At 53.4% G+C, this 13,813-nt stretch overlaps 1 protein-coding gene across 4 annotated transcripts in view; it reads right to left on the bottom strand.

Moving 5' to 3' along the window:
- PAX3 (paired box 3) overlaps window positions 1-13,263 on the bottom strand; it is a 77,825-nt gene extending 64,562 nt beyond the window's left edge. For 2 of the 4 annotated variants that reach the window (XM_030227124.2, XM_030227125.2), the window contains exons 1-5: window positions 13,155-13,263; window positions 10,296-10,425; window positions 9,203-9,438; window positions 7,679-7,808; window positions 6,892-7,026 (exon numbers count right to left, since the gene is read on the bottom strand). In XM_030227124.2, the coding sequence (XP_030082984.1) occupies window positions 6,892-7,026; window positions 7,679-7,808; window positions 9,203-9,438; window positions 10,296-10,380 (586 nt within the window). In that variant the 5' untranslated portion in view covers window positions 10,381-10,425; window positions 13,155-13,263. The remainder of the gene's footprint in view (window positions 1-6,891; window positions 7,027-7,678; window positions 7,809-9,202; window positions 9,439-10,295; window positions 10,426-13,154) is intronic. The other 2 variants (XM_030227127.2, XM_050978114.1) reach the window with 1 other exon arrangement.
- Between the last annotated feature and the right edge of the window lie 550 nt (window positions 13,264-13,813).

Raw genomic sequence — 13,813 nt, 5'->3', positions numbered from 1 at the left:
GAGTGATTTAAACTGAATTAGTTTAACAGCATGGGGCAGGAGTACTCCAGGGCAAGTAAAGTAAAATGCCACATTCACACTAGGCTAAACAAGGTCTTGTGAATTACATTACTGTACATCATTTTTATTAGCCAGAAAGCTCAGCGTTCAGGGACCACATGGAAGTATCCTGCATTTTTATTTCTATATTTTGTTCTTTCTCTGGCCACATATGTTTGCTACATAGGATTTAAAGTGACATTTACATGGAGAAATTCACATTGACTGGCTTGCTTTGATTTATTGCTTTGTGTTTCACTCAATTTCTTCTTAAATTAACCAGAGAGCACTTTGTAGTTCTGCTTCATTTCCCAATGCAGTTTTATTACACAGCACTGGGGACTCATGATAATTTATCACTATCAGCTTTATTGACTTCCCTCTCCTAAACCCTGCTCCAACCCTTATCAATAAGTAAACCCAAACTAAACTAAACGTTCCCCAAAAAAGTCTTAGATGAAAGTATTTGCATGATATAACAGAGAATCACTATTCAAACTCAGACACGGGAAATTATTTGTTTTAAGAATTTTATCAGTATTGGCTTTTACTTACAGCATTAATTGCTAATTAGCTTTTTGTCTAATTAAAACCTCTCTCTGTCTTCTGATTCCACTGCTACCTCTGTGTAAACTGAGACACAAAGATCCTTGCCCTCAGTGAGAGTTTTGCCAGAGTTTCTCTCGGGATTAAAGCCCCACTCTAGTGCAGTGGGTACTTTTTACAGAGAGAATAGAACAAATTTGGGCCCCACTGCTGCCTGGCCCAGCCCACGTGAGCAGCGTTACACACATGAATAGGCCCTTTGAGGGGACTCCTCGGCACAGTCCGTGCAGCATCTGCGGGGCTGGAGTGAGTAAAACCCTCTTACATCCCAAACCTGAGGATTTCCCCCAGAGCTGCAGTTCCTCAGCGCATTACAGAGCTGGTGCCGAGAAAAGCCTGATGTCTATTAGGGTAAATTCCTACTGACATCACAGATCCTGCAATCACAGGAGAATCTGGAAAGCCAAATACATAAATCACACTCTCAGAGGAAGTCCTAGCCCTACCAAAGTCAACCAACTGTTGCCTCTGCCTTTCTGGAATGACACCCTTTTAAAAAGTCTAATGGATGGAGATTTTCAAAGCAACCAAATAAGGTGCTAACTTGGGTACAAATTCAAGTTAATCGACTGCTGCGTGTGAAGCAATCCTGACATTTGCTGAAATAGCGTTCAGCTTTGTTCTAGATACATGCAATTAGGAAAACTGGAAAGGATGCCCACAGCAATTCTGCTTGAACAGGCGCTGACTCCTAAGTTGAAGAAAGCGCCCCTCAGATGGCAAAACATTCAAAGCCACTAATAAAATCATGATTTCAAGCCAAGGATATGATGTGTACATATATTACTTCAGAGAGTCGCTGCTAGATTAACACCCTTTCTTCCCGCAGCTGGAAATATTACTGCTGCTTTTGTCAGACGATTAGCCTGCAGTTAGTCTGCCAATTAGCACTCTCCTCAAAATCCCCTACTTCAAGACAGGAGGGAATGGGCTGCCCCCGGCAGCTCTGGAAGAGCAAACTCCACTTTGAAGTCACCCTAAAGTCAAACATTTAGCACCTTTCTAAAAATGCTCAGCATGCTCGGACATCATACTCTCACTTGATGGTGAGGTCATTATTCACCGCTGAGGTAGTCAGTTATTATTATTATTATTATTATTATTATTATTATTATTATTATTATTATTATTATTATTATTATTATTATTATTATTATTATTATTATTATTATTATTATTATTATTATTATTGTTGTTGTTGTTGTTGTTGTTGTTGTTGTTCTTATTGTTGTTATTGTTGTTATTGTTATTATCATTATTATTATCATTATTATCATTATTGTTATTTATTTATTCAGAATAATTGTTTTGAAGTAGAAGCCTGGCCCAGAGCCCCACAGTGATGATGGGTCAGGCAGAAGAAACAAAGCTGTGTTGGGTTTGCATGGAATCACCTGCACCAATTTGCAGCTGTGCAATACCTGGCTTTTCTACCCAGGCCTGGACTCTCACTATTAAGATACAGGGAAAGAGAAGGGGAAAAAGACAGACAGAAAATATAGTTGGCACTGTCTCCCTTGAGCCAAATTCTGGACTCAGTAAGGATTTTTCTTAATTAAGTACTATTTTCTTGTCAGCTCTGAGAGCCCCAGAAACGACACTGTTCAAGTGACACGAGTTGATTTTTTAGACCTGCTAGTGACCAAATATGTAGTACTGCACGAAATTTCAGTTATCAAGTGATAACTGCCTGCAGCCACAGGCATCACATCTCACTCAAAAAGTGAATCTTTACCACGAACACTGAGCAGGGGAACAAACTGTGCTTCTTAGCCCACAGCAGCATTTCACACAGCACCTAAGTGCTCCTCCAGCCCCTGCACTTTGGAGCAGGACACCAGAAAAAAGCCAAGACAACCCCTGCAACCAAACTCTAACTCAGCATCTGACTCATTCCATGCTCCAGTCACTAATCCAACAGTCTACCATGTAGAAATGAATGACTCAAACTGATATCTGGTGCCTCCAAGTTAATCTTCTCCCTTAATAAAGTGTCTTTATTAGTTTAGCAATCTAAAAATAACCGGCTGCGTGATACTGACCAACCCTAATCAAAACATCTGCCAGCCCATCTAGCTTGAGCTACCCTTTAGATCATGTGCCACCACTTCAAAGCCTCCTGCATCAAGTCAGTAATTGTAACATTGCATCTAAATATTTAAGCTAGGGGCTGGTAGTCGCGTGTCCCATTTACAGTCAGCATCTGTCCTCTAATTCCATTACAGTACAAAGCAAAAATGTTTCCCAAAACTCACAAACAGGAAAAGCATCACACAGCTAGAGAGGCAGCAGCAGCTTGAACTTTCGAGCTGCTGAGCAGGGCTTTTGTGCTAAGGTCCTTTTTTTTCCTACCCCCTCAAACTCCCCACATACACACACTAAAATAGGGGTGGTGCCGAAATTGTATTAATGCGAGCCTCAGGCACACAGAAAAAAAGAAAAGAGGAAGGGGAGGGAAAGGGGGAAGGGTTTGGTCCAAGATGAAAGTAAGAAGAAAATAAAGGAGGCAATTTAGTCTGCTGTAGCCTGAATTGCTCTCAGTAGAGCCAAGGGTAGAGGCTTGGGATGAGTAGGGCCCTTTTTGGACGGGTGCGCATGACTGGGGGAGGATCCGCCGGGACAGGGCCCGGGGGCCAATTCCGCTGGCTGGGAACAGAGGCCCCCTTTGAGGCTGGGAGGGGGGGTCCCAGCCCCAGCCCCCTCCCCAGCCTGCTCACAGCAGCCCGGGGAGCAGCTCTGCCCCATCACTGCAGTGCTGAAAGCCGCTGGGTGCTGCCAGAAAACAACAGCTATTTTATGGAGGGGGGGAGTTATCGGATTAGTCAGCAAACCATGCTGCACGTAACTCCCACCAAAGGTACAAGCAAGTCCCTCTTCTGTAATGGTTATGCTAAAAATAAGCCCTGATGTGCCACATCAAGACACAAAACTTTCTGGTGTTCTGTATTTATGGCTCATGCCTTTCAGACAAAAATTATCGCGTGCGCAGAAATACAGATATGCTGTATTTGTGTTATGCTGTTATAGAACTATCAGCCTCCTGATACACACTCTGACAATCGAGTTTTCTTTAAATATATCCCCAGAATCAGAGTTGGGGGTGACACTGGCAGAAACACTGAAATACAGCACGTACAGGGCTGCACATTTGGCATCTGTAAACGTTGTGAGAATCACATGTAAGTGTCCAGGAAGAGAGGATGAAATGGAATCACACCAGCAGTACAAAAGCTTACCTACACCCATATCTGTGGTGGGAGAGAGCCCAATGATTCACTGTTTCTATCACACATTTTTTTTAAATGTTATGTTTCCATTCTCTCTAATCCCACTGTAAATACTGACTAAATCTTCAATTAGCTACCATTAAAATGACAACTCTTGTCCTTTTTCTTGGAAAAAATGTCACTCCTTGAGCCACCCAAAGGCCCATGGTGATGAGGGGATTTCAGGCAGCACCAGCAAAAGTCCAGCACTAATGCATGCTCCCGGGCAGAAAAGCCATCGTGGACAGCCTCAGCAGTCACTTTCTGACCTATCCCACAGCCTTCCCTGGCACCCAAGCTCTGAGATACCTCAAGCCCCCAAGAACAGAGCTACAAAAACTCCTCATATTGCACAAAACCCCACACTTTTTTCTCCTCTTTAACACAGAGCACTCAGCTCTGAGCTGGCACCAAGGGATTTGCTGCCCAGCACATGGATACCCTTTGGACATTCCACAAACAACCCAAGTGTCAGAAGGGCATCTGAGATGCATTGCCAGAGGGCAGCCTCTGCCACAGCAGGCCTTGTAGCCAAGCTGGTGGGTGCTGGCAAATATGATCCTGTGGCATCAAAATCCTTAGGAGCACTGCCAGTTATTTTAGTGACAGACCAGGATTGTTTTTATAGATGGAGTGAAATCAAAGCTCCTTGGCTGGCAATGGAGCTGAAGCAGAACTGTTTTTTGTTGGTCAGATACAGAAAGTAGTATTGGGCTTCTTTTATGGTGATTCTTTTCTTGTAATGGTGTCACTGGTGTGCTGTGGCTATAGAAGCACACTCCGTGCAGGGCACGAGGGTGGCAACAAATGTTTTCTGGAGCAGCAGCGCTCGCACTGCAGCATCCCAGCCACTCCAGTAATGAGATTAAGCAACAGCTTGCTAGTCGGGGAGGGGGAGCAGGCGTTGCTGTGGGGAAGAGCACACTCTCCCTCACACTGCCAAGCCTTCCCAGCCACTGTCACAGAACAGATGGGATTACCAAAGCTGCCGTTTTCCACAGAACTGTCCGGTCACGTTCACACAGCAAAAACCTGCATGCCTAGGGCAGGAGAAGACTACACTACCCCGTGTAATCAAGGGGAAAATTGCTACTGATTGAACTCAAAACAAATAAAGTTAGACATTCATATCCACAGAAAGTGAAAGAGAGGGTATGTCGGGAGGTGGAACGCAGCCTCCTCCTACGACTGTGCTGGGAGGCACGAGCGAGCCACTCTTGCAGCAAGGCGTCACCAGCCCCAGTGGCTTTCCTGCAGGAGTTTTGGGGCTTCCCTGGGCTGGTGGAAGGCAGACACGCACCCAGACACTGATTTATAATAAATCAGGAGCCCCACTTTAAAGGGAAGACAGTCAAAGAACAGGAAGACTGTTTCAAAGGGAAACAGAAGGATGGGTTGTATCGATAACAGTATTTTTTCTCTTGCTGTCCCTATTAACCACTCTTTCTTCCATAAAGCAGTGATATTATCAAGGCTTACTTATCTTTTGTTTCTAATCTCTGTCAAGAAAATGAAGAAGGCAGCAAAGCTAGACAACTAGGGCACTGAATTTAGCTATTTTTCCTTGGTGCACATCCCTCTTGAAAAATACTCTGTTGAAGAGTATGCTGGAGGGAACTCTGGACCCATCATATGGGGGCAACTAGACCAGGCAATCAAACTGTGCCTTCTGCCTTAAAATCTCTAATTTTGTTAGCATCTTCTGCATGTCTGTATTACACACCTCCTTGCAAAAACAAACACACAGAAGATGAGGCTTCCCTGACAGTTTTAATAACAGTTGAAAACTAAATTTTAGGAGGTTTTAGGGGTTTGTTCTAAAGAAACAAGGAATGTCCTACTGTCAAAGAACAGATTTCTGTTGTCCTTGCACAGCACCAGCATCCCTTGATGCCTAGAAATGCTATAAACATTTTCTCTCTAAAAACAGCTATTTTTTTCCACGTTACAGAGTCCATAAAACTGCGTGGAGCATCAGCTATTAGGGGCTCATTGAATAATTCATCCCTCATTGCAAGCCCATAATGTCTTTTCTCAGCCTTTTGTGGGGCTGTTTTCTCTTCTTTTCTCCTTGAATTATAAAAAGGTTGCCTTCTTTTGTTCACATCAAGCTGCTGCTAGCTGAAGCTTTGTCTGTGCAAAGCCAAAGTGTGAGTTTCAATGGACTCCCCCCTCTTTGTTTTCCAAGTTCATCTCCAAGTGTAGATTGTGTATAGAAGGCCTTCTTTGTAAAAGCTGGAAAAGTTGTACAAATGTTTGACCAGCTCATTTGGTACTTTTGTCTCGCCTTCTCCAGCGCCTGTGCATGTGCTGGGCAGCGACTTCCACACACAGGCGGCCCGGCTGAGCCCTTGCCTGCCCCTGCACCCGGGCCCGGCCGGGAGCCAGGCATGGCTTCAGCGGGAGCAGCAGCTGTCTCCCCGCAGCAGCCCTTCACCTCCGCCTTGTTCAGGTTGCAACCTCCTCGCAGTCCCGGGCCAAACACCAACACATGCTCTTCCCAGCAGTTTTAAGAGCAGGAAAAACAAACCATGTGTCTCCCTGCCCTGTTCAGACTGCAGAGACTTGAGGATCCGCAAGCTTTTGCTACAACCACCCCTTCTATGCAGCTGCAGCCTTTAGCTCGGTTTGGGAGAGTAGCCCCTGCATGGCTGTGGTGAGGGGCTCTGTGGGTGTTGTGAGGGGCTCTGTGGCGGCCCCAACCCTCCCTGCTCCCCGGTTACTGAAAGCCAAACCAGCAGTGCCTCCCATCTTTGTTCCAGCCCCTGCGCCGTTCCCGCACACTACAGGGTCGCTCTGCTGGGGAGTGGGATACGATGGGATGTGGCAGCCAGGCTGGCAGGGCTCACTTGCCCTACATTTCCTGCTGGGCTGCCCCCAGGACAGCCTCTGGGAGACGGGGAGTGACAGCCACCAACACCTGGGACTGGCATTGGCCGTCGCAGGGCTCCACGGCAAGCAGGGGCAAGCGGGACTTTACCTCTTTCGCTGAGGATGCCATCAATGCTGTGCTTGGCCTTCTTGTCGCCTTCCTCCACCTCTTTTCTTTCCAGCTCAGCCTCCTCTTCCTCGCCTTTCCCAAACTTGCTCCGCAGGATGCGGCTGATGGAGCTCACTTCAGGGGGGGGAGTGCAGAGCTGTGACCGGCTCATCCCCAGCAGCCCCCCGTGGCTCTCGGGCCAGCCCGGGAAGCCGAGTCCCCCATCAGAGCCACTGGCCTGTGTCCCTTGGCCACTGCCAGTAAGGACTTAGGGCAGGCAGCCTGTCACTCCCGTACCCGCGGGGGTTTCACGGGGCACCGTCCCGCACCGGGCTCCAGCACGGGCACAGCGGCTCCCGAGAACCTTTCTTCCCCCCGAGCCCGCACGGCGGGTGATAAAGACCCTCGGAGCCCTCACAAACACTGCTCCGGCTCCATGTGCCCCCCGCCCCATCCCACAAACACCCCGCCGGCACAAGGAGCTGCTCCCTAGCTCCACGTCTCCAGCAAGCTCCGAGCCCTCCTGCGGCAGTAGCCCGGAGGGGACGGCGGGGAAGCGTCGGGAGGAGGAGGGGAGGGGGATGCAATTGCGATTTAATTGAAAACACCCTGCCGAGAGCAGGAATCCTCCCGGGAGGGAGGCACCGCGTGCTAACGCCGGCCGCTCCGTGGGCACCGCTCCGGCCCGGGGCTCCGATCCCGAGGGCACGGGGCTCACCCGACTACCGCGCTGACCTTCCCGGGCCGCCCCCGACCCTCCGGGACACTCCAAACCCCCGCTCCGTACCTGACGGCACCGAGTTGCGGTCACACACACCGTCCTTCAGCAGCTTGTCCCGGATCTCCCAGCTGAACATGCCCGCGTTTTCCCGCTTGTATTCCTCTATTTTCTTCTCAACATCCGGCGTCGTCACCTGCTTCAGTGAAGACAAGGCGAGCGGGCACAGTCTGTAGGGCCGGGGGAGCCGGGGCTGCCGCCGCCAGAGCCCCAGGGCGCTCGGAGCCGCCCGCGCCGTTGTCAGCGAGAGCCGACACCGGCCCCGCTTAGAAACGCCGAAATAAAACACCCGAAAGCAGGCAGGGTAAAGAAAGAGGGGACACAGAAGGTAATAACGGGCCGCATAAAACGAACACACTCCGCGGTAAACGAAACGTCCCAGAAAATCCTCCGGGGTTACCGGGAAGGTGGGACAGAGCCTTCGGCATGGAAAACCCCGAATTAAGCAGCACCGGCTGCCGTGCTGCCGAGAAAATACCAGGTCGCGACCAGCGGAGGACTCCGGGCAACGAAGTTCCAGGTCAGTAAAGTTTCAGCTGAACAAAGTTTGCGGTTCCGAACAAAAAACAGCGTAATAAAAACGCGGAGAAGTACCGGCATTTTTCTTCGGTAGAATAAAAAATAAATCTAAAAACCAAACAAAAAGAACGATCTCCCGGCTGGCAATAGTCTTAGATTTGAGTAGCACGCTTACAAAAAACTACCTCTGCTCCTAACACGGAAAAGTTCGGGCATCCCTTCGCTACTTTAGAAGAATCAAAGAAGGGGGGGGGAGAATCTAGCAACAGATTCCAATAAAAACTCAAGCATTTACTTCGCTTTAGTGGGAAAGAAAAACTAGAGAAGGAGAAGCCTAATCTTGGGGAAAAAAATTCGTCTCCGTTATTGCTAGCGCAAACTTTTTGGTGGCGTAGCTATAAATACACGCAGCTCTCGAGCAGAGAAAAAAAGTAAACAGAGCAGGAGAAGGAGCAGTTAAGAGACCAACAGAAATACAGGTCGTTTTGTTGCGCTTTCAACGAAAGCGGGGAGGGCCCGATCCAGCCGTGCTGGGTCAGCTCCACCACCGGACCGATCGCATCCCGGTCCGTCCCGCAGCCCCGAGCCCGCCTGCGCTCCTGCGGGGAAAATGAGCGTGGGGCACGCGGGGCTCTGGGAAGCCAAGCGCTCAAAAAACCGCCCTTTTCGCCCTATTTTCGTTTGAGTTTTTTTTGTTGTTGGTGGGTTTTTTTTGTTTGTATGTTTGTTTTAATAGCATTTCTTTAATTAAAAGTATATTATTTCCAAGAACTCCAACAATATTTTCTAAAACCTCGGGAAGTTTCAGAGCAACAGGCGGGGACACGGCGGGGGTGCTGCGTCCTATGAGTGTCTGCGACCACCCCCGGCCTCGCACGGTCCCCCCGGCCCTCCCGGGGGCCGCCGTCCCGACTGGAAACCCCTGTGCCGACCAGCCTGGGCCGTATCCCGGTCGGAACTCTCTCCCTGCCACCGCGACCGGGGTTTGCCCGGTTCCGGGCGGTAGAGGCTCACCTTGGGCTTGCTGCCGCCGATGGCCCCCGGCCGGATGGAGCCCGTCTCTTGGTACCTGCAGAGAATTTTGGAGACGCAGCCGTGGGACACTCGCAGCTGGCGGGAGATGACACAGGGCCTTATGCCATGGTGGGCCATCTCCACTATCTTGTGCCGGATATGGTTGGGTAAAGGCCTGCCATTGATAAACACTCCTCCGAGCTGATTGACTCTGCCCTGGCCTAGAGGGGTAGAGACTAGAAAAGGAGGGAAGGGAGGCAGGGGGGTAAATGGCGTTAACGTCTCCTTCGGATCCTGCTGTGTCTTTTTTGTTGTTGTTGTTACAATTTTTTTGTCGTTGCTTTTCTATAAAGCAACTCACCCCCGCCCGCCCCGCCGCGCGCCCGCGTCCCGCAGCTCCCGGGGAGACTCCGCCGCCGGCCCGGCGGGCAGGGCAGGGAGGCGGCCGCGGGCTTCACCTGTTGCACTCAGCCGGAGCCGGCTTTCAGAGCCCGCCTGACTCCGGCGGAGAACGGGGAAGCGCTGCGGGAAGGCCGCAGTGTCCCCGGCAGCGCGGGGCCCGGCCCGGGAGCGGCGGTGGGAGCCGCGGCCGCCGCCCGTCCTCCCCCGGGCACGGGCCTGGCAGTCCCGGCACCGCGGGGCCCTCACACCGCCCGCCGCTACCTTTAGAGCGGCCACTCGCAGCGGCCCGGGGCCGACCCACGCCTCTAAACTTCCTTTCGATTCCCATTGCTTTTACCCGAATCTATTTTTTTTTCCTAACTTTTCCCCCAACTTTGGGCTCCCCATATCACCACCCTTTACTCCACTAAGAGAACCGGGGCCGGCTGCTCGGCCGACCTTCCGCTCGGCTCCTGCCGCTGGCGGGACGGGCCGCTCGGGGGTGCGAGGCCGGGGCCGCCGGCTGCAGCGGTCCGAGCCGCCCCCCTCCTGGAACAAACCCTGCTCTGACAGCCCAGAGGAAAGCCGGGCGGCTGCCCTGGAGGACTCCGTGCACCGGTTCTGGCGGGCCGGGGGTGCCGCTTTGTTCCGGAGTCCCGGCACGGAATGATTATCCCTTTCCCGACCGGGAGCGGCACAGGCGCGGCCTTACCTTCCAGCGGGAACCCGCTGCGGGGATAGTTCTGCCCGGCCCCGGGGCGCATCATCCTGGGGACAGCTCCGGCCAGAGTTGTCATCGCAGCGGCAGCGGCCGGCAGGGTTATATCCAGGTGAGGGCTGATCTAGGGGAGATCCGCGCTGTCAGCGGGCCCCGCCGAATCAGGAGCGGTCCCGGAGGGGGTGGGGGATGCCGCCGAGGGGCGGGGAGGAGGCAGCTCCGCCGCTGCCCCTTTGTCAGTGACCCGCGCTGCCCCGCACCGGGAGGGCAGGGGCCGGGCCGGAGCCCCGCCGGGCGGCGCGGCTGGGCGCGGGGAGGGCGGGCGAGCGGCGGGGCGGGGGGCGGCGGCGGTGTCCCCGGTGCGGCGGGGAGCGGCGGCCGCAGGGCCGGGAGCATTTATCGGCTCCGTGCCCGGCGCGGCTCGGCGGCGGCGCCGCCGCGATTGGCCACCGCCGTCCGGCCCGGCCGCGCCGCCCCCGCTGATTGGGCGAGCGGCGGCTCTCGCCCATCGCCCCGGCCGGCGCGACGGCGGCGCGGCCGGACCGGCACCGGCTCCGCGCGGCTCGGCTCGGCTCGGCACGCAGGACACGGCACGGCCCCGCGCTGACCCCGCGGGCAGAGCCGCGCTGGACCCTTTCCCCGCAAGCAGAGGGCGGCCGGCGATGGGGATCTACTCGGTACCCCGACGGCTGCCCCAGCCCCGGGAGAGATGCACCAATCGGGGCGGCCTGGACATCGCACCCCTCAGGACCCCGTGTCACTGAGGCACTCCGCGGGACAGCCCCTGCCTGGCTGCTACGAAGCGTTTTGTCTCCTGGTTCGGTTCCCCGAGCATCAGCGGTGGGGTGGGGGCAACAATCTTTTTCATTTTAAAGAAAAAAATACTTCTTGCTTTATTCTTTCCTTTTACTTATTTACTTTGAACCGAAATCTCTCTCCGTCCAGAAGAAACATCTCTGGAACAAATGGTGCTCAGGGTTTTGCGAGCAAGAGCTGTCAGTGAGATCTCCGTGGGGATGTCTGCATTTAAAAACCAGCGGGACGAGGGTGTCCCTGCGTTTCACGCGTGTGCGTGAGCGTTTATATGTGCATGGGTGCGAGGCGGTGCATGTTAAAGTCTTACTAACAAGCGTTTGTTCCCAGGAATTTATTGTAGTATTCAAACTAAACTGCTGGAAAAATAAAAGAGGTAAAGTCTGCCTCGGAGCTGGAGTGCCCACAGCAGGATATGACGCCAGGAGTGTTGTAAAGACTGTCTGTCCTTAGAGAAGGTACCATTGTGCACGGCCTTTTATTTATAACTTGGTAAGTGCCAGCAAACTCGCCTCCTTTACACTCCGAAGTGCCAGCCCGGCTTTCCACAGGGCTCTTTATTTGCAATCGTCTATTCAGGAACTGTCACTCCCGAGCTTCAAGTTATTCAAGACCTTAATCAATCAAAAGGATGAGAATCACTCAGGTTTCCTCCTTTGAAATGAAAGGGAAAAATGTTTTCTGGGCTCCCAGTCCGCGTTCCCTTTACGAGCCGGAGGATCGTTGCGGGGCCGGCCCCAGGGTGGGCGGGGGTTCGCGTTATTTGGGCAGAAATCCGGAGCCTTAATAATAAGCGAACCGGCCGTCAAGGCACCGGCAGTAGCACGGAGCGGCCCCCGGAGAAACTCGGAGTTTGCATCGAGCTCCGCTCCGCAGTGGGGAATGAGGGGTCCGCACAAGAACCGGCACCCACCGCACGCTGGGGTGGCTTTGGCCCGTGGTCCCTCTCTCTCCAGCCCCACGCGCCGGCCACCAAACCGAGGGGTTTCCCTCGCTTTCAAATGCACATAAACAGACCCAAACACCGGGTGCCGCCCGGGAACGATACCGCACCCCTAGGAGGAGGCTGGCAGGAAAATTTCACACTCAGTGAAAGTCAGTGTGTATTTCACTAAGCGTTTGTGTTCTACAAACCCCCCTGTGGCCGGAGCTCTGGGAAACCCGTTAGTGAGCCCTGTGGGAACCCAGTCCGGTGAGAGCCGGACCGAGCCGGGCGGCGGAGCGCCCGCGGCAGCCGGGGAGCGGCGGGGCCCGTGGCGCGGCCGGGCCGGGGCAGCAGGAGCAGAGCGGCCCGAGCCGTCGTTCCACGGAACACGCCGCGCCACTCGCCACGCGCCTTTTACTGGAGGGAGGAAGTCGGTAGAAGTGTTATTTAAAAAAAGAGATTAAACTCCTCAGGGTTTAATTCTCGCTTGGGAACCCCGCGGCGGGGAGCAGGGCCGCAGGAAGTGCAGCCGGCGCTAACAGCATCCCCGCGGCCACCTCACTCCCCACCGGTACCGCTGCGGCTCCGAGCATGGGAGCAGAAGCCCTTCCTAGCCATCGCGACGGGTGCCATCGTGATGCTGTGGGCAGCAATCCTCGTCCACGCGAGGAGGGGTGCGGACTGGGACTGTCTCGACCCCTCACCCGCGGAAGAGGAGGAGAGGAGCCCCTCATCCCGGCAGGAGAGCCAGCCTTGGCAGTGTTTTCCAGCTGCTTCCCCCCTCGTTTAACGCCGCGCCTTCGTGTGCGTGCCGCGTGTTTTTTGCGTGGAGCCGGTGTCGCGCCCGGGGCCGCCCCAGGCCCATCCCGTGCTGGCCCTGCCGCAAACCGTCCCGTGATCGTTCGGGGCTCGGGCAGGGGCCTGGACGCCTCCCCTGACAGGGCTGGCGGCTCCCGCAGCCCCAGTTCCCCGTTCCGCGCCCGGCCCCGTGGGGCTGCCGTGGCCTCCGCCACCCCCGCGCGTCCCCGCAGCCCCAAAGCCGAGCCGCGCTTCCCCAGGACATGCTCCCGGGCCGGGCTCGCCTGGACGGCAGGGGAAAGCCGTGTGAAACCCACCTAGTCTCGCCCTCGAGGTCCTGCGCTACCAGACACCAGTGCCCCGCGATGAAACAGCCTCATCTTCCCGCACGGGGACTGTGAAAAATTCGAGGCAAAAAGATTAGGCACGAATGCCTGGCCCCGCTCCTCCCTCCCCTCCTCGCTCCCACCCCCATATTACAGTCCTTTAGGCCAGCAGAAATGATTTCACGGTTTTCCAGTGGAAATAGCTAAAAACGCTCCTGCTAATTACAGAGCTCTTCCAGGCCAGGTGCACTTTTAATTGGATTAGTAACTGCTCTATATTAAACCTGCAGCACATCAAATGGACAGTGAAAATTAGAGCTATTAAGAACATAGGCAATCATTTCTGAACGATAAACAGTGTTGGTCTCCCCTCTATTAGAAATAAATCAATTACACTGTTTCCGGTTTTGCGTGCACAAATTCATTTCTCATACGGGTTTCGAAGCAAAGTCCCCGGCTACTTCCAAGGGAGGTGGAGAGGAGACTACACAGTTTGTGTTACACATAAAAAGTGTGCTTGGAGAAGGAAAGGAAAGGAAAGGAAAGGAAAGGAAAGGAAAGGAAAGGAAGGAAAGGAAAGGAAAGGAAAGGAAAGGAAAGGAAAGGAAGGAAAGGAAAGGAAAGGAAAGGAAAGGAAAGGAAAGGAAAGG

Source organism: Serinus canaria, chromosome 9, assembly GCF_022539315.1.
Source record: "Serinus canaria isolate serCan28SL12 chromosome 9, serCan2020, whole genome shotgun sequence".
NCBI lineage: Eukaryota > Metazoa > Chordata > Aves > Passeriformes > Fringillidae > Serinus > Serinus canaria.
This window is presented reverse-complemented; position numbering and strand designations above follow the sequence as displayed.